Raw genomic sequence first — 22448 nt, forward strand, 5'->3', positions numbered from 1 at the left:
AGGATGTTGGCGATATCAGTCGGTTCAGTGTATTTTTTGCCATTCTGCACTAACTCCGAGCAGATCTGGGAATTGCCACTTAGATTCTTGACATAGCTAATGAATGCCTTGTGGTTATCTTTGGAGTCCTTCGCAATTTTTCTTTCAAAGCTAGCCCTGGATGATTTTATGAGGGATCGTAGTTTCTTGCTGATACTGATCAGGGATGCCTTCCCCTCTTGGGATTTTACTCTTTTCTGTACTAGTTTTCTCCTTCTATTGTATGCTTGTTTATGGCAGGGGTCCACCAGACTGGTTTCCTTTTCTTGGAGGAGTGAGTCTTGGTTTTGGTTGGGATAGCACGATCCATGCATTCTTGTAGGTGCCCGTAGAGTGCATTAGTAAAGGATTTTGGGCAGCGTTATCCTTTAGCATGGGGGATTTGAAACTTTCCACCTCGGTCTTAAGTAATGGGAAGTTCGCTTTTGAAAAGTTTTTCACGGTGGTTTCTTTGACCTGGGGTGTGGGCGGAATGTGGATATCCAGAGTTATTAGTTTATGTTCAGATCTAACTAGCAAAGGGTTGACCTCCGGTGTGGAACAAAAGTCGCCCATGTTGGTGATGACCAGGTCCAATCTGCTGTCACCTCTGGTGGGGGTGTTGACCAGTTGATCCAGGGCATTTTGAGTTTATAAATTCTAGGAAATGTTGGGCAAGGCAGTTGGTACTTGAGTAGTTCTCCCAGTTAATGTTTGGGTAATTGAAATCATCCAATATCAGGGTGTTTGGTAGGACCTTTATGTTTCCCAGTGTTTCCACAAATGCGGAATGGGGGTCCTGAGACATGGTGGGTGATCTGTAGCAAGCTACAATTTGAATTGCAGTTCTGCCTGTTGTTAGTTGCATGTGGATGATCTCTGAAGCATTGTGCTGTGCTACTAACCTGGAGGTGTGGGTATCCTTGATGAATATGGATACACCCCACCTTTTGTATTTCGGTCAGGGTTTTATGGCCGGAATGTTTGGTATGAGTTGTAACCTGGTAGGGTTGGAGTGCTCTCTGGAGCCTTAAACCAGGTTTCTGTTACTGCACATATATCGATTTTCTCCATAGTGAGGAGTGCCTCGAGTGCATGCATTCTGAGGTTTAGACTTCTGGCACTGAGTAGCATTACCCTCAGTTTTTTTGTTACTTGTGCTATTTACAGTGGTGGGTTTGTCTTTTGAGCTTTGCCTAAAAAAGGCACTATAGGGGTGGCAAGAGCCTTGGCCAGTATTCCAAAGCCTAAAGGTGACAGGTGCAAGCCGTCTCTAGCGAAGCAGCGTGGCTTGTCGAGCATGTCATCCCAGGCTGACAGACACTGGATCCCCTTTGAATGACACCAGAAGCTTAGCCAATTGTTGAAATTGATAATTTTTTCTTTATACCGTGGTATCAATCTTGGTGAGGGCAGGATGCTACTCAGGGTCAGGGTCATACTGGCCTGGGCTACGTGATCAGAGAGCTCTTCCATGTCTCTTTTCATGTAGTCCAGGGAGGTACGGCTCGGGTCATTCACACCAATATGGACAATGACAGAGTCGTATTTGTACTTGTTCTGGAGTGACCTGACTGCTTGTGTTATGTGGCGGATCCTGGCACCCGACAAGCAGCTAACAGTAACCTTCTCCTTGCTGAGAGATGAATCTTGACATCTGTGCTGAGAACACATAATAGAGGGTTATGATCAGTGAGATAATCATAATTCTTTGTAGTGCATGGAACTTTATGCTCCATGCACTACTAGTTAAAGGAGAAAAAAATCACAAAGTGTTTTTCTGGCTTTCAAAGCTGTAAAACACTTAGCGAGTGCTGTCAGAGAAGTAGTGTAACACAGTCCATTACATTTACACTTAACTTCCACATCTCTCAACTGTCTACATTTTTGCAGGACATCTAGATTATTGCTTCATATTTTTGGTCTGTTCCTCATAAAATATGTGATTTACATACCGACCAATGAGGCCTGAAGTCACTAAATAATGATATATATTTGAGTTTCAGTGTTCGCACCCTTCAGATTATGCATCTGAACACACATCCTATTATTAGCAACTGTCTTAAGATTTTTTTTTTGTTTTACATGAAATTAGGGACATAGTATTGACAGCAGGCAGAAACAAATGTTTTGTTCTGCCACTGTCATTTGTTAGTCAGCAGGCAGACTTTACTACCTAGCTTGGGACCTGACCTTAACAACTTTCGCACCTTTTGTTAAGGTCAGGTCGGGTGCCATTCTGGAGCTTAACTGGTTTGTCTGAAAATTTTAGAGTACTGGAGAGTAATCAGTGCACTCCATTAACTACATAAATTTTATTTCCTTTTATAGTGTGTACTCATAAAAATTTTTGCTGATGTAGCACACTGTTAACTGCATTTTGAAAACACTAGTTATCTCTGTACTTTGACTTTACCTGGATTTTTTGCCTAGCTTTTATCAGCCTGGTATGCCTTAGTATAATTTATATGGCACTTTCCTGTGCCATTCTAAATAAATATTTCTTGAAGCTATGCTAACTGCTCACCTACAGTTTATCTGTTAAATATACCATTAATCTCTTAATTAGATTATACATTACATGTAACTGCCTTCACCTGCTAACTACATACAAAGTAATAGAATCAAGGTGCAGAGACCACTAACATACAGAGGGAAAAAAAAAATTTTTCAAGCTGCTCTGAGATGGTCTGTGTCAGTACTGAATAAGGAAATGCCAAACGTCAGGGCATCTCCTGCCTAGATTTAAATCTGCTATTGGAGAAAGAGCTTTTTTTCCAGAACACCTGCCATGTGGTACTAGTTTCCTATGAGAAACAAAACTTCAAGACAATGGAAACTTTTAAAAATCTAAACAAATATCTGCATAAATGAATCTAAACGTACATGTTTTTGAGACGCTGGTTAGTACTGAAATTGTATTTTTCAAACACAGTATTTTACTATAACTCTACCCTTTGACATACTATTTATACTAAAACTAATGTTACTATCCAATGTTTACAACTGACTAACTGTATGACTGCACTGATACACATGTTACAGGTTTCCTGTACACATGTTAAACTATGTTGGCCCACATTAAAGCCATAGTAATCCAATACAGCGTGACTGAGTTTAATTTTTTTTTTATGTCTATCTTTCTATTGTAATCTCAACTGAAAAGGGTCAAATGACCAGCTCACTCACCTCGTTATCAAACAGTAAAATAAAATAAATAAATAAATAATATAAAAAAGGGTGTATATTACAAGACTGAATGCTTAGGCGATTGCACACCTAAACATTGAATTTGAAATGTTTGTCTTTTCGGCTTTTCCCAATTAGGGGTCACCACAGCGGAACTCCGGCCTGCTAATGATTGGCAGTAGATTTTTTTATGGTGCTGAGTTGCCATCCCGACGCCCAAGCTTCAGTGAAGGCACACCCATTCACACATGTCTTTCGGAGGCCACTCGACCGTGGGGAGGACATGCAGACTCCACACAGAAGGTACTCCAGCCAAGAATTGAACAGGAGAACCTCTTGCTGTGAGGCAACAACGCTATCACTGTACCACCGTGGCTTAATAAACATCGAACTTGTAATATCGGAAGCAAAAAAAACAGCAAACAGCCGATTTGACACAGGGAAAGATTTCCCTTGGCCATTCGCCAGATTTTTGCAGTTTTGTCTATTGTACAGTGATCTCGGAGTTGGTATACTTAGTTGGGGGGTGGGGGGCACAGCCCCCAAACACAGGGAAAGATTTCTCTTGGCCATTTGCCAGATTTTGCCATTTTGTCTACTGTACAGTGATCTCGGAGTTGGTATATTTAGTTGGGAGGGGTGCAGGGGGCACAGCCCCCCACTTAGTTTAGTGTAAAGGTATTATTTTTTTACCATGGCTGATCGATGTGTTTTCCTGCGCCGTTCGATGTTTTGGGGTTCGATATTACAAGTTTGATGTTTAGGTGTTTGATCACCTAAGCATTCGATCTTGTAATATAGACGCTATAAAAATCTGTCTCCCTACATTTTCTAACTTAGGGGTCTAACCTTATAACAATGTAAACCACCAACGACCAGCAAAAAACGATAGTGAACACACAGTAATTAAGAAATAATGATTATTTATTTATAATTCCTTCAAATCCAGACCGGTTTCGGCTATTCAGCCTTTATCAATGAATAAAATAAATTTTTTTTGAATGAAATGAAGCAGCCTGCATTTATACTAGTCTCTGATTACCTGGAATCAGTATTAGGTGGTGTCACCCATGGAAAAGAATATGTCACCCATGGAAAAGGCAGCCTTGGAGGAATTAAAGCATAATCGCGATATTGCCATTCTACCTGCAGACAAGGGTGGTGCCGTGGTGGTTATGAACATTGGGGAATACCTTGATGAGGGGAAACGACAGTTAGCTGATACTAGATGTTATATGCAAACGTACATTGACCCGACTGGGGTTTTTAAAAAAGAAATAGACTCTTTTCTGAAAGTAGCTGAGGATGAGGGTATCATAACAAAAAATACTGTTAAACATCTTACTGTAAAAGACCAACAGAAACAAATCTTGTATCTTCTCCCAAAAATACATAAGTCCATTTCAAACCCCCCAGGTAGACCCATTGTATCAGGGATAGGGTCCTTGACGGAACCACTATCAGCATTTCTAACACAGTATCTCAAACCCCTTTTAACATCAGTTAGGGCCCGACTACAGGACACCACGCACTTTTTACAAATTTTGGAGGATACACAGCTAGAACCAGACTGGCTAATGTGCACGTTGGATGTTAAATCTTTATACACAAGTACTCCACACTGGGATTACAATCCCTGCATAACTGGCTTGAGAGAACAAACTTATATCCTCCGGGCTTCAGCACCTTACTTGTCTGCATGGCGGAACATGTATTAAACAAAAATGTCTTTTATTTCCATGGAGAATGCTTTTGGCAGCTACAAGGGACAGTAATGGGAGCTTCCTTTGCACCCATTTATGCTGACTTATTCATGGCCTATTTTGAAGAATGTATGATATATGACAAATCACACAATATTTACATGGTGGAAATCGATATCTGGCGACGATATTTGGATGATTGCTGGATGGTGTGGAAGACGGATGAAGCATATCTAAAGGAATTTATGGAGTAGGAACACACCAAATCCACTGGATACAAACATGAAATTGAGCAGCCTTTTATACAAAAGAAACTAGCTAATCAGAACACTAATTGAATAATTATAGCATTCATGCTAAGCTAGTTTAAGGTATCATTAACAAATTCTAAGATGTTAAAAAGAGAATAAAAACATATGAGAGCAAATAACCAGAGCTAATGCATCAAAACACCAGATGATCATATTGTTGTATCAGTAAGGGCAAATGGTATTATCAAACTCTGCCTAGCAGAAATATCCATGTAATAAATATTGTCAGTGTAGTGTCATTAATGAATGGTGCAGAACATGCGGTTAATAAAATCAGCTTATTATCACCTTCTCAATAAAAACATCTATAGAACCTACTAATGCACAAAATCCTAGATCTATATAACATAGTTGAGCAACAAAGAAAATAGAAATAAAACAAAATATCCTATTGCCAGCAACAACTGTCGGACTAAACAAAGAAGGACACACCTTCATCATAACCATCTGATCAACGGCTTTACGAAAAACCAGATAACAACAACCAGATCCAACTGATAAATCAAATACTGAATATTGATACAAGTATATGAGAATATATAATAATGATACAAGATAAAGCATCAGAGGATGAATGCAAAACACTATTTGCCACTATAAAGATGGTGCATAAAAGTGGCAGCGTAAGCCCAATGGGATCTCACCATAGCATATAAATATGAAATATGGTGTGAATATAATACAAATCTACCATAATAAAAAAGGCAACAAAGAAAGACACAATGATTACAAGGAAAATATATATATGAAGAAATGTATAAAATGGATATGTATACAAGATGTAAAACCAACTGCAAGTTAACTGCACACATAATATTGTCCAGTTATACAAAATACCAGAAGACTTATATAAGCCAAGCAGCAGTATGTAATAACATGAACTGGAAAGTGAAAAATCATAGATGTTATTGACACAATATTGAGGACTTAGCAACTGGTTAATAAACAGGTGTAGTGTAATGTAACTTACCTAAAGCCACTATGACATAGAATATGCTAATTAATAAAATTGGAACATGATGAACAGTTATGGGGAGTCAAACCATAGTTCAATCATGCCTCAAAGCATCACATCAAACATAACTAACAGATGGGTATGTAAAATTATGGACAAACCTAAAACTCAGTGTAAGAAAAATGAAAAGTGCATGATACATCATCACCAGGAAAAGGTGAACCTATAGGAGGGCACTAAACAATCTCAGAGAGTATAAGTGCAGAACCAAGATGCACTAAATAATGTATCAGACAAGGTAATCAATAAACTTATGCTTACTTCCTCATATTGAGAACTGGTTTAACTGAGACATATTGGTTAATGCCTGGATGTAAATGTGCTTTCAGGGTAAAATCCTGAGAGCCAACTGGTTCATATTGTATAATTGATTGCCATCAATTCCAGAACCATAAACTTGAATCTATGTGTACTAAATTCCAAAACGTGTTTGGCCAAGGCACTACTGTCATTACCTTTGTTGATATCATAATAATGGTTGTACAAAGCCCTACATAAAAAGCCTGACAGGAATCATGGCCAAATAGATTAAGTTAGTACTATTGCTAAACATAAAGAACCATCATTATCACAGGTCTTATAGCTGAATGTTGGATGAGCACCCACAATATTCCTGGTAAATCATTCCAATTTCTGCTGATGATTTTATTGTGTGCAACTACATCACTAGTGTATCTGGTGACATAAGTAAGTGTATCATGATGCCCATGGTTACCAAAAGCACAAACAGAGCATTGTTACTCAAGCCAAATAATTTCCTAAAGACCTCCTGTTTGCAATCATCTATGAGTTTGAAGGATAACCTCTTTCTTCAAATCAGAGGCCAAGTCACTTTCATCATAACAAAACCTACTTAATCTATATAATTGGCTCAAAATGATGCCTCTAAAGTTGTACCTGGTATGCATACAGAGTTTCTCCAGGTGGACTTCCTGTGTAATAACTATCTTATTGCCAGTAAATTGCAGCTTTAAGTCTAGAAACTGTGCTTGAACAGGAAATATCTGCTGTGAACCTCAAGAACTTCTAGGGCAGAAATGAAGCTAAGACAGTCTGCTTCAGTTCCTTCCCACAAAAAAAGGACGTCATCAACGAACCTTTTGTACATTTTGACATTTTTGTAATCAGGATGTTTAAAAAGATGTAACAATTCCCAGTGATGGACCACAAGGTTGGCATAATTTGAAGGAACAACTGATCCTGGAATATAAATATGTTGTTCTCTAATATCATCTCTAGCAGGCAATTTATCAAAATCTGCCTGCTATTGCTGTAACTAGAATTGCTAACCATGATCTCTGATGGCCAACATCCCTAAATCATTGGGAATACTAAAGATTCTTGACATCCATAGTAACTAGCAACATATTTGTTCTACTTCTATCCAACTCAAACCCTTTAAGAAATTCAACTAGCTGATATGAGTCCTTCAAGATGACAGGAATATCATCCACTAACAGCCCTTCCACAAAGGAAGAGATAGTGGAAGTAATCCAGCGTTCACCAGCAACAATGGGTTGTAATATGGATTTTGGGTAGACCCTTAATAATGGGCAGGGTAGGAAATTCAATTACAAAATGTTCATAGAGTTCACAGCTGATCTGTCCACACATTAAGAGATCAAGATTATCATGTACTACCTTCACAACTCTACTGACCTGGTCTCTAGTGATGACCTCATATACTTTGTCATCTGACAGCATATCAATCATGGTGGCAGTGTACTCAAAAGAGTCCATAACAACCACTGCTCCTCCTTTGTCAGCTTGTTTGACAATAATGTTTTCATTATTCTTAAGGGTAACAATGGACTCCTGCTCAGCTTTGCTAACATTATAAAAGTTGCATCTCTTCTTACTATTGTTTAACTTAAACCAATCATAAAAATTACTCTCACACATTTTCTGAAAACTCTCAACGTTATGCGGCAACATAGGTGTAAAGCTGCTCTTGGTCTTAAAAAAACTTTTTACAGTATTAGTGTCCAACACCTTGCTGTCTTTAAAGAAGACTTTAAGAGCAACATTACGACAAAACAGTCTCAAGTCTATTAGGATGTCACTTAAATGACTGACCTGTGAGGGAATAAAGTTCAATCCCTTCTCTAGAATAGACATGTCTGGAACAGACAAAGTATAACTAGATATGTTGTGGACAAGTGAAGAAGATCTCTGATTATTTGAGCATGTTTGTTTGGGAAATTTTCGAATTAATGATATTAGTGACTGAAGGAGGGGCTACTTGAACAAAACAAGATTCAGTGGTGGAACTGGCTGTAGATATCGCTGAAGGACCAGCATTGTGGATGAACCCATCATTAGATCTATGCTGGTTGGAGGTAGTCTCAGTTCTGGGCCAAACAAAGATCTGTCCATTAGCAAAGTCATTGGCATCTCTGGTCAGTTTCTTATGTTTGATTTCTTTGAGTCTCTCACTATAGGATTGTACCTGGACCCAAAGGGAATCAAGCCTCCTAGTGAAGTGTTCAGTCTTAAAGCATTCAGTAATTACTGCATACTGTGAGTCAATCTTGTTCCTGAGCTCAACTTCCAGTGGTGAAAAATATTCTAGCAGTAAATTAATATAGCTGAAACCTAGCTGTATGTTAAGGTCCTGCCATTTCCTTAACAACAGGTGACTGTTGCCAAGGCATGCCCCCTAGGCACTATCTTAAAATGTAAACATGCCTCTAGGTGCAGCCTCTGCCAGGCTAACCTCTGCAGCTGATATAAATCGTCTTGAAGTATCTTAAACAATCTATTGAATTCAGTAACATTACCACCATTCAGGTTGCACACTTGGTTGGTTGTTCAACTCCAGAGCCAATAAAGGATTTTCTTTGCAGTGCTTGAGAGAATCCCAAGTAAAAGTACCATTCATCCAACTCAATGTTGCTAGACTCCATGTGTTTCACTTGCTAACAGCACAACAGCAAAGCAAAAAGTCCAACAACTGTAGCAAGAGAACAGAGGCTCCAAGTGGAAAAAACAAGAAACAGGAACACACCAAATCCACTGGATACACCACACAGAGGAATCCACAATGTAGAAAACTTCTTTAATGAAGAACTGAACACACAAATAGTAACATTATGCTTCTTCAGGTGTAATAAAACATGAAATTGAGCAGCCTTTTATACAAAAGAAACTAGCTAATCAGAACACTAATTGAATAATTATAGCATTCATGCTAAGCTAGTTTAAAGAGGTATCATTAACAAATTCTAAGATGTTGAACATAGACAAAAAAAGAGAATAAAAACATATGAAAAAGCATGAATAAAAACAGTTAGCATAAAATAAACAATTATGCTGTCACACCAAAAAACAGCAGCTTCTAGCGTAAGCTGACAGTGCAAGCCTGCTGAAAACTCAGAATTGCTTATAAAACAAAGCAGCAAGTGTCAGTGATCAAATACATAATATGGTCCACATTTCAAAAAGTTCACAAAATATGAGCAAAAGAACCACGAATTTATGGAGTACCTGAATGGTAATATTTGGGGTATAGAGTTTACGGTTTATTTTTATTTAGGTAGTTTCTATAGAATGATGATTGGATAGTTTATGAAATATATACATATTATTCCTTTTGATTAGGCTATTAGTATTATTATTATTATTTCTATATATTCTCTAATGGCCTAGTTCCATGCCCTGAGTATATATGTTTGCATATTTGTAGTTCTGGGTGTATGTGTAAATAGGGATGTATTTATGCTTATATTTAGGCTTATTTGTATGCCCAATTTACGTATATACATTTTTATTGTTATCATCATCATTATCATTATCATCATCGTTGATCGATGTATTTATCTGTGTTCATGCTCTATATAAGAGAACTATAGCAGTGAGACAGGTTGACTGTGTATATTTAATTACAAGCCTTTTGGTTTGCTAATTGATTAATTGATTAGTTAATTTCCCGCCTTTTTGTGTTTAGAGGGTATATAACAGGGATGCTATTTTCAATGTTTAACTGTCTGAAGAAGCGTGGGGTGTCCCACGCGAAAGCGCTTACTTTGTCATTTTGCTGGTTGGAATAAACTACGTGTTTTACTTCATTTTGCTGCCTGAAGTTCTTCTGGTTCCGTCTGTGGTTTGGCACTCCTTTTTCTGTTTGCATTTAGACATAGATATATATCAAGCTAGTTCATGGAGCAAAACCATAGACAGGAGAACATTGTTACAATACAAAAAAATCAGAGCATGCTCATCAGGATTCTATCTTGAGATTTGTCACCACATATGGCAGGAACCAACCTATTGTCAGGGATATACTTAATTGCAACTGGAAAATTATTTTGGCTAATGACACTTTAAGGTCAATACTAGGCCCTCAATGTCAAATGTCATACAGAAGAGGCAAGAATTTGGGAGGGCTATTTTCACATTACAAAAACAGAGAAGGGGGGAGGTGTGATATATCATCAGACCACTATCAGTGGTGATAAACTAATTGGTACTTTTCCATGTGGTCAATGCTGCTCCTGTTTACAAGTTAGTACACTAAAAGAATTCACCAGTGCCAACACCAATCGGGTATTTAAAACCAGGGTGTTTGGTAATTGCAGCAGTACATGGGTTATTTACTTAGCTACCTGCCAATGTAAAGCTTTTTATGTTGGTCAAACCTCTAGGTCTCTTAGAATAAGGATGACAGAACATCGTAGTGACATGAGGAACAAAAAAGAAACAAATGCTTTATACAGACACACAATACAACATCCTAATGCCCAGTTTATGTTCATGATCATTGACAAAATTCAGGGAGATAGGAACAACCAACAGGGTTGGCACACCATTTTAAACCACAAGGAACAATATTGGATAACCAACCTTGGATGTTTATTCCCCCCAGGTCTGAATGACCATCTGTGAGTTTCACTGAACACTGGAGGATTTCATAATCATGGTTACAACAACAAACATTCATATAGATCAAGAATTAGTACGAACCATTCAATGGTGGTTAGGCCTGCCAATGCTCATATTATACTCTATAAAGCATGATAAAAAATTGTTCAGGATACGAATATGTATATGTATGGTTTGGTATTCGTATCTGGTATGTTGGCGTTAAACATTGAGTACTGTACAATTACAATGTTGAACTTGTATTATCTACAAGCATATTATTTCAATTTATTATAATCTATAATATAGCTGAGAATGAGGCCACTATACTCTTTTTGCCTTATTTTGTAATATATTATATGATCAGTACTTGGTTCATTATTATTCAGTTCTTTTGAACTTGTGGTTATCACCCTTCAAAATATATATATAGTAGTGGTATATATTTTCTGCTTTTTTACACTATGATATGCACTCACAAATAGTAACTATGGTATTGGTCTATTACCTGGTAATATGTATGTCATATAATGGCTTACTTGCAGAGCTTTGATTTTTATCTTTAAAAATATGACTTAATATCTACACCTCTGGCATTTTTATGTCACTGGTCATATGCTTTAATCAAGAATGGAACATGCACTTTGTTACTCCAGCCACTGGGTGGTGCTGTAATATTGATTCCAGGTAATCAGAGACTACTATAAATGCAGGCTGCTTCATTTCATTCAAAAAAACTTTATTGTATTCATTGATAAAGGCTGAATAGCCGAAACCGGTCTGGATTTGAAGGAATTATAAATAAATAATCATTATTTCTTCATTACTGCGTGTTCACTATCGTTTTTTGCTGGTCGTTGGTGGTTTACATTGTTGGCTTGACCCTGCATGCCATCCTTGCGGAGCGTATGGTTGTTTGATAACCTTATAACAAACAGAAGTCAGATTTTATGGTTCTGTGTACAGCAACGGCCACAACTAAATTTCTGAGAATCAAGTGAGACGTATCTCTTTTCACTCTACAGCACTGTGTAACTAAATGGATATTTACACTAATATAAAAATACTAGATTTGCTGCTACATGATAAGGGTAATGTTGTGTCCCACTATTTTGATTTTTTAAATGTATATCATTATGAGATATTCCTGACACAAAACTGACAAACCACTTGGAAGTCATATTTAAATGTTTCAAGAGTGGCATGCAGTTGAAGAACCATGACATGAATAGCCTTCTTCTACCTTGTCTTTTCAACCAAGTACTCACCAGTAGCATTTAAGTGTTTACATGGCTGAGCATACATACCCTCTGAATTTCCTGAGATCAAGTTATGAAACTTAAAGGCATACTTACAGATACAGGCAGCTGCTATGAGACGAATGGCAGCATAAGGTGCTTCACAGGATGGGAAGATTGGCTGAACCATGTAATTAGAAAACGTTATAGCAATAACTGCTTGACTGGTAGGTTCAATAATCAGAAGTGATGTCCATAAACGTATAAAAGCTATAAAACCTCCAAAGGCCTCAAGAATGTAAGCATAGCTTGCGCCTGATTTTGTGATTGTGGTTCCAAGTTCAGCGTAACACAGGGCACCAAAAACCGAAAAGATGCCTCCAATAGCCCATACAACTAATGAAAGTCCATATGAGGCACTATACATTAGAACTCCTTTGGGGGAAACAAAGATCCCTGAGCCAATCATATTCCCCACAATCAGGCCGACACCATTAAAGAGGGAGATTTCTTTCTTCAGCTTCATTGACTCCTGAGAGCCTGAACTGCTGCCACTGTCTTTTGTTTTGATAGCATTATTCACACCGTTGTTCAGTCCATCTGGCTCATAAGTTAGTGCAGATGTGTACTTTGTAGATTCAGCCATACTGAGCATTAACAGTTTGCTTCCCTGTCACACAAATCACTGCATAGCCAACTAGAAAAAGAAAAGCAAAGAGTTGAAATTGGACTGAACTGCATTTAGACTAACAATGTGATAACGCTGAACTCTATTTAGTCTGACAACTAGAATCTAACAAAAATCATAATATACTGCAGCCATCTGCAAACTAACTGTGGTCTCATCCAGCTGGATTTCAATTAGAATGTATAAAACATTGTATCCAGTATACAAAGCTCTTTAAACTTCAGAAAGATCTTTGAGGCAAACAGATTTTTATATCCATTAGGCTTATCAGTGTGATTTACAAGGTATACTACAATAAATGCAATGCATCTCCAAAATATTTACAAAATTATAAATTTGTATTTTTGTAGAAACATGATGTCCTACAAGGATTGTAGTTATAACCAATGAAGGAAAATAATCAGTCTGCATTTAGATCTGCAATACAAGCTGTAAACAAGACACAAATGCACACCAAAATGCAGGAAAACCTTTAACTTCTAAAGATAACACACCCCTCTTTAGGTATATGTACAGACGAGTATATGCTACATGCTCTTTCCAATAAGTCCATGTTTTCAGGTCTTACAGACAACCATCAAATTTAAATGCACAAAATAGTAAAAATACTACTTTTAAAACATTTCGTAAGCAGCATGGTGATTTCCAAATATAATTATGCTAATGGTTCATATCATTCTAAACTTCTGATTGCCTGCATTAGAATGTGTTATTAATGATTATAAGTTAAATTGTTCAAATATTTTACATTTTCTTAACATACATTGCTAATGTATAACAAAAGATAACAACTGGGTTGCCAGTTATAGCAGAATATTATGTGTTGGAGACATGAATGCCAAGATATTTGCCTCAAGAGTGAAGCTTGAAAGGTGAATCTAACCATGTCAAGAACACACAACATTTTTTCATGATTGGAGAACCAATTATAATTCTTTGTATGAATGGAGATTTATCTGCTCCATGTACTACAAATTAGTCAAACGTAAGATTAAAAAAAAAAAACAGTATGTTGTGCAGCCTTTGAAAGCTAATAAAGCAGTGGGGGAGTGGTTGATGTCCGTACATATTCATTATGTAAGGGTAGACGTTGCAATCAAAACAGTGAGTTTACTTTAGCGGAGCAGGTAGCAATGGGAATTGAAATGAAGCAGTTTCTTGTCCTGCTGCTGCTGTTTTCTGGTCAGTACTGTCTGCATTTAGTGCAGACCCGACCTTAACAATGCAAAGTGCTTAAGCACCCCTCTCAGCATTCTTAAGGTTGCGTCTCATGCACTCAACCTAGATGTAATTCAGTTATTTTTTTTAGTGTAATCACAATATTCCATGCACTACAGGCACATGTTTGTTTATTGTATTACAAACCTTATTTTATGTATGCATACAATGTATTATAATTTTAATTTTCCATAGCTGAATATATTCTATAATCTTCTACTTCTTTATAAATTACCAGGAATTTGTGCCCCTGGGAAGAGTCTGAAAATGGTTCACAAGATCACTGCTTTACCACACTTGACAAATTAAAATAAATTAATAAAAACACAGATTCTGTATTTTAAAAATACTTGTAAAATAAATGAAAACTGAAAACTTATTAAATTATATAAATTTAATGGGATATAATTGTGCTTTCAAGTCCAACAAAAATAGAAGACATAAAGAAGTGTAAAACAATCAGGATTATAATTAGGTCTCCAGTCATAGCCAGCTTATTATGTCTTCAAGTCATGTGGCAAGAAATTCACCTGAAGAGTGAAGCTAGAGAATAAATCTTGGCATCCATGTTAAGAACACATAATAAGGGTTATAATCAGAGACTCGATCATACTTCCTTGTAGGACAGCAAAGTGTTTTATGAGCTTTGAACAAAGAAAGAACCTAGCAATGTGAAATTAGCAGCAGTTTAACTCTCAACTTATTTACTTAAGAATTCTGGACAAATAAAAAAAATGGGAAGACAAAGGGAAAAAAACACAAGGGATATATATTTTTAAATATTTCAATTAAAATGTTAGTAGAATAAAGGGGTTTGCATTAATATGAACTTTTGAACAATAAGAAGCACAAAACTGTGATGTCTGCCATTGCTGACTGACTGCAATTCTCAGTAAATTATCAGAATATCAAAACTTTCACACATAATAGGGCAAAGATGTGATGCAAAATCAGGGACGGTTGAGATATATGGACAGCAGGCAGAATCAAGTATTCCTCTTAGAAGTAAATGTTTTAAAATCTGCTAGACAACCTGTTCTGTCTCACTTTCTGCTTGTAACTGTAGCAGCCTGAAGTTCAAACAGGTTTTAAAAGCTGTTTTATCTTTACTACTATTTTCTTTTTTATGTTTAGTGCTGTCCATTCTAAGTCCTTATCATGAGACTTGGTCTTAACAGCTTTTGGGTGTCCTTAGCACACTTTTGTTAAGCACCCCTAAATACTGTTAATATGGAGTCTTGCACAACAGAAGCACTTAAGTTTACCTTTTTCTCAATTTCAGACCATAACTGAAACACTCCATGCACTACATATCAGTTATACCTTGACAATTTGTTCACAAAAAAAATATTTAAATAAATCTGAATATGATGAGCTGTCTAAAATGGGACATTCCTACATATATTATGCAATGGTCCATGCAAGCATGTATTTAGGTGTAGCAAATAAAGATGGGGTGTACATGAGGCAAAGCCCATAGAAAGACCTTTATTCAGCCCTCATTAGACCAATCATGGAGTATAATGCCCCCTTTGCCATGCAGCTGTCCAGACACATGAAACAACAGGAACGTCCACAAAGATACTTTACTAAAAGGATACAAGGCCTACATGGACTGCCTCAAAGACCTGTCACTTGACTCAGTTTCCTACAGACTGCTAAGATGTGACCTGTGTCTGGCATGCAAGGCATCCTCAGATACAATGCTGATGGACATACTGTACATCAACGAGTCAACTGGCATCAAAAATACTCAAGTCTAGGGATCTAAACCCCTTCTGCAACATCAACAGAATTGTTTGGAGGGACAGGTATCTCTCACAGGATACCACTGATCTGGAACAGACTCCGCATCCACATACAACAAAGATTGTCCCTGTCCAGATTCAAGCGAGGGGAAACAGAAATTTTACCCCAAGACTGTCCTCTGTACTAGTAATGAAAAGCGGCATCTCCTAAAGGTTTTATCCCATGCATGGGTCCCCTCATATTATCTATGGTATGATCCCAGTTATTCCCTCTAGGGGTAATATATGATTATTAACAGTGGAATGGGTAAGGCCAATCTAACACCAAATGGATAGGTTAATTCAAGCACCAAAAAGAAAATTAGCTAGGCTTAAAATGGCCCAAAAGGGCAGCTAGCCTAGTAATTACCTATGAACCTGTGACAGAATTTGGGGGAAAGAGGTCAAAGCAACGGACAAAGTAGGGTTGAGTTTTCAGACCCTATCTTAACATTTTGAGAATAAAATTATTTACACAGAGAGAGAGAGAGAGAGACTCACACACACACATACACACACACACACACACATATATATATATATATATATATACACACACACACACACATATATATATATATATATATATATATATATATATATATATAAAAATACATGCTTTTGAACTGGCCGTTCATCGACAGAGTGAATTGCTTGGAAGATTCTTTGAAAACACTCGTTCAAGTGCTGAGGATGTTGAAAGAATGAAAATTGAGTGTGTGTGAGTAAGGTAAGTGTAGGTTTGGGACTTTTTAATGGAAAACTTTATGGATATATCAAATGTTTCAGCATTAGGGGGTGTCAGTATGTATGGGTGTCTGTGAGTTATGATTAGAATAAGGGCTAGGGATAGAGATAGATTTAGTGTTGCACATGTGTGTTTCTGTATTGGATATGTGTCTGAAGGTCTTATGTAGTGGTAATGTTACAGAAAGTTTTTTTTTTCCTAAGGTAAGCTATAGAGTTAGTGTTAAGTTTAGCATGCATTAGTAAAATATGCTGCAGGTGGCACAGGCCCTCTGTACCACCTTACTCATGTGTGCTAACCCTAACCCTGACACTGCCCCTAACCCCAACTCTACACATTATCTTACCAAAAACCTTTCCCTAACAGAACCACTAGACAAAACACTCAGACATACACTTAACATGCATAATTACATAAATAAAACCCTAAAACTTTCATCATACCTAGCCCTTAATCTAATCCTAACCTTCATCATATCTAGCCCTTAATCTAATCCTAACCTGCAATCACTCGTGCACACACATACCCACCTCTAATGACAATATTTTCAGTATATATGAAAGTTTCAGCATTACAAATCCCACTTCCCACCTTACTTAACACCAGGCACTTCTCATATACTGAAGAAACATAGGGAAAATGCCACTTCCCATCAAAATCACAGTTTACTGTACTATGCTATAGTAAAACTACATTTAGTTGACTACAGCTTTATAATAACCTCCTTTTTGTTGCAGCTATACAACCACAGAGTTTGTATATGTATGTACATATGTGTGTGTGTGTGTATATACATATATATATATATATATATATATATATACATACATACATACATATAAAAGCAGGGTTGTGTACGGGGAAGAACCCCAATATAAAGGCATTTGTTTTTGTTTTTGCAACATGGACATTAATGCTGTCAGAGTGTACAGTGTCAACTGTATGTGAGTCTACACACAAATGCACTGGCAGAACATTTTGGAGAACTGAGTGGAAGCTTAGCATGCAGAATATAACATTTGCAGCTTATAAGTGGATCTGTTTACTAATAGGTAGTAGAGTATGTCTTGTAAAATTGAGAAAAGTAAATAATGTAAAGTATAGTGGTCCACACACTGTATTTCTTGAATGGATTAAAGTCTTGAGTAGAAGCAGGGATTTCTAAACCAGGCACATGCATCATATAAGGTCACACTGTAGATAGCACATGCAGGTCTATGACTGCAAATGTAAATCTATTAGGGTTGCTTTTGCGATCAGTAATATTTGTTTAGAATGCTTGTTTGATTACTACTGTACTCAATGCAGTGTTGTCAATGAAGTGATTCCCAATGATTACGTAAGCTGATAAATGCACATGTTAGCTTAAAATGCAGTGCATCTCTTGCTCCAGGCTTATCTTTCAATGTGTTTCATAGCAGCCTTGTGCAATTCATCAGGCACAGTGCATCCAAAGTAACTTATTAAAGTATTTCTCTTGATGACAGTGACATTGCTTTATAATCTAGCCTATACTTTATGATGATATCATCTTATAATCTTTAAAAACGTGAATTCTGTTGACTTGGCATTTCAGGACAGACATTTTTTTTTTTACTTCAGTTTTGATAGTAGCTGAATTTGAGTCAGTTTAAAGATTCTTATAACAGTACATAAAAATGAGCTTCATTGGGTGACTTTTTTCATTGGCTAGCAGTTTTTTTTTTCAAGCAAAGCTCCAGAAAAAGTTACGCCTGTCTCAAGCTGCTGCTGTTAGCTGGCAAATGACCCATATAAATCAACTTCACTCAGTGTTATCTTTATCACCACTTCAGAGCAATTATTTGTTCAACTGCTTGAATGCATTTTTCATTCATAAATATATATTTTTTAATCATTTGACCTAATTTCTATTTGCTAAGCACAAGAATATCTGCTGCTCTAACACATTTCGAGAAAGTAATTTGTTTCGTAACTAGGTGGGTGTCTGGTCTGAAGACCTTTTTCAGCCATAACCTAGGTAAAAAAGCTCAGTGAAAAAGAAATAGGGCATAACAAAACTAACATGGACTAACATCAAGAAATATGTTTTTTGACTAGCCACTGTATTAATACATTATTTATAGAATGATACTGTTGTAATACATTATTTATAGAATGATACAAGAACAAACTATCTTCAACCTGTTTTCGGCAAGAACATCTGCTGTTAAAAGATGCCATGACAGGTATGCACAGAAAATGAAGAGATGTGTATTAAGTTATTCAAGTTTGGCATCTTTTTTTTTTTTTCCTTGTAATGACCTGTGTAGTTGAAGCTTGCCAGTAAATGTTTGAAATGGACCTTGTTGAATTATTATAATGTCATGAATTATTATAATGTTACCCTCGCAGTTTGGGGGATTATTCCATGAAGATTGCTATTCAAGTTATTTTAATTATGAATACTATGATAAATTTAACAGAGTAAAATATGACAATGGAAGCTTTTATTTTACAGAAAAGGCTCTAAGCATCAGAACTCATTAGGCCAATCATCGAGTACAATGCCCCATTTGGCATGTACCTCACTAGACACCTGCAACAACTGGAGAGGGTGCAAAAGTACCTCACAAAGAGGATCCTAGGCCTTAAACACTTGTCCTATATGGACAGACTCAAAAAACTAACTATTCTTTGTCTCATATTGTCTACTTTGAGGCGATCTCTGCTTGACTTACAAATCCATGTCTGATCCAGCTCTGTTAGAAATGCTACATTTAATGAAATCTCAATCCCACCGCACCAAACGCTCCAGAGACCTCAACCTCAATACCACAATCAACAGAATAAGCTGGAGGGACAGGTTCATAACCTAGAGACTTGCCCATGCTATGGAATAGACTTCCCTTACATGTCAAACAGAGCACCTCACTGGCCCTCTTCAACAGAAATCTTGATGAGTGGATGGGAAACAGAAAATTCACCCCGGGGATCATTCCAGTGACTTTACTCGACAGAGCCACTGGGAATTAAAGTTGGGTGGCATGATGCCAGGGTAATCCTATGGGCTAGGCTTGTAAAGGCTCCAGGGCCATTAGCCTAGTACACACCTATGAACCTATGTAATCATTTATATACAGAGAGAGACAGACAGATAAATATGCACACTAATAAGCATATACATTATGTGTAAGCTGACATAGAAATGCATACATATGTAAATATCTATACATATATATATATATATATATATATATATATATATATATATATATATATACATATATACACACACACACACACACACACACACACACACACACACATAAAAACTTAGACCTGCATAACATGGTAAGACAACAATGCACATCTGTTCTGACTTTTGTTTGTTTCTTTCGGCTTTTCCCGGTTAGGGGTCACTCCAGTCCGCTAATGATTGGCAGTAGATTTTGACGTGCTGGCTTGCCAGGCCTAATGCACAACCTTCAACGAAGGAACGCCCATTCACGCATGTTGCCACACAGAAGACGCTCTAACTGAGAATCGAACGGGCAACATCTAACTGTGAGGCTACAATGCTACCGCAGCACCACCACTGCAGCACACATCTGTTCTGACTTTACTGGAGTAAAACACATCACACTCTACTAATAACAACAGATATTATTATACCACTGCACAAGCTAATGAAGTCAAATGCACTGCTTTGACTGGATAAAAACAGTTTCAGTGGAAATAATTCCTCTAACTCCTACTGGAACATTTGTTGCAGTAACTCTTCATAAAAATACAGATATTAGGAACAACTTGTGAAGGAATCACATCACATTCATATGATGCACTACAGAACTCAGCAACTGCTTTAAAGTACACTGTACTATCACTTGGACTACTACAATTCACAGTATATAGACTGTGTTATCCAGTATTGAATATTGAATACTGTTTCTGGCTGCTTATTTTCTTGCTGAATAAAATAGAATGTCACAGATGATGGGAGATAGGGTTCCGACTCAAGTGAAATGCACAGGCATCCATTAGATACCAAAGGATACCTCCACCTTCCCCCATGAAATACATACTAGCATAACCTACCCTAACTATTAGCAGGGTGCAGATTCTGCGGTGCTCACTAAAACCAAAAACACAGCCTCAATGGGCCACAACAGTATCCCGGGATGCCTTCTAAATAGCTTGATATATGACCTATGAGGACCACTTGAGTAACTTTTCAATTACAGTATCAAGACAGGTTTTATACCATGATAATGGAAAACAGAATCACAAGGGAGGACCATCAACTGACCCTGGAAACTACAGACCCAATTAGTCTGACAAGTCTAATATGTAAACCTATGGAACAGATTAACATGGAAATGATCAACAAAGATGTAGGCAACTTTCAGACACTGGACCCAACACCCAGTTTGACTTTATCAAAGGAAGGTCAAGCCTACTAAACCTAGAAGACTTCTTTGAGAAGGTCACCAAGGCAATGGCTGCCTATCTGAACCTGGCTATGGCGTTCGATACAATACACCATTTGGGCATGGTTGAGAAAACTCTCACCAAATTGGGCATAAACCTCTAAATAACTCGCTGGATTGCCAGCTGGCTTACAAACAGGACCCAGGAAGTCAGAACTGGTGAAATCACCTCCTCTAAAAGATCGATCACCGATGGAGTACATCAGGACACTGTTGCTGGGACTTCTTGATTTGGCATCTACTTCTCTGAGGAAAAGGCTAATGTTAAGGGCCTTTAGCTGACCAAGTTTGCAGATGACTGCAAATTCGCAGATATCACAGATTCCCCCCCTAACGCAAACATCTTACAAGAGGGTCTAACACATACAAATGACTGGTGCCGAAGTCAAGGATTAAAACTAATTGCCAAGAAATGCACTGCAGTGCCATTTGGGAAAACAGTCACCTAGGTTAAATACTCCACTGATAAGACACATGGTAGTAAGGAATCTGAGAACATATGTAGACAGTAATCTGACCTTTCACTAACATGTGGCCAAAGTAGTATGAAAATCATTCTATGTCACCTAACTTATAAGTAACAGCATGGCAACCAGATCCAGGGAACTCACAGTGCCACTTTATCCAGCCCTTATTAGACACATCATTTAATATAATGGCCCATTCGGCATATTCCTGACCAGACATATGAAACAGATGGACCACTCACAAAAGTTCCTTTCCAGGAGAATCCAAGATATAAACACATTTTCCTATACAGATCACCTTAAATCCCTGTCTATATACTTGGTCACCTACAGGTTACTCAGAGGTGATCTATGACTGGAATACAAGGCATCCTTATATCCCACTCGGATGGCTTTTTTGCACATCTGAAAATGAACAGCATCAGAACCACTAGACCCATGGATTTAAATTTTGCTTGTGATATAAACAGGATATGTTGGTAAGACAGATATGTGTCTTACAGGATCTCCATGCTCTGGAACAGGCTCCCCATGCATGTGAAGCAGAGTCCATCCATAACACTATTTAAGCGCAATTCTGACCAAAGGATGGGAAACCAGAAAGTCACCCTGGGCCTGGCCCCCATTTCTGCGAAAGACAGCTACAGACAGTAACTATTCCCTAATTAAAATATCCCACTCCCATAACCTTCCTAGCATACCCCTTCCTGATAAATCTCATGATACATAGGGGCACAACTGGGTTGGGTTGCATGGAT

The 22448-nt window shown here is 37.5% G+C and overlaps 1 protein-coding gene across 2 annotated transcripts in view; it reads right to left on the reverse strand.

Annotated features, from left to right (window-relative positions):
• The window catches only part of LOC122790765 (Y+L amino acid transporter 2-like), a 1821102-nt gene that overhangs the window by 1142014 nt on the left and 656640 nt on the right, over positions 1-22448 (reverse strand). For both annotated transcript variants that reach the window (XM_044058377.1, XM_044058375.1), the window contains exon 3: positions 12452-13031. In XM_044058377.1, the coding sequence (XP_043914312.1) occupies positions 12452-12989 (538 nt within the window). In that variant the 5' untranslated portion in view covers positions 12990-13031. The remainder of the gene's footprint in view (positions 1-12451; positions 13032-22448) is intronic.

Source organism: Protopterus annectens, chromosome 16.part0, assembly GCF_019279795.1.
Source record: "Protopterus annectens isolate FY-2018-M chromosome 16.part0, PAN1.0, whole genome shotgun sequence".
Classification (NCBI taxonomy): domain Eukaryota; kingdom Metazoa; phylum Chordata; order Ceratodontiformes; family Protopteridae; genus Protopterus; species Protopterus annectens.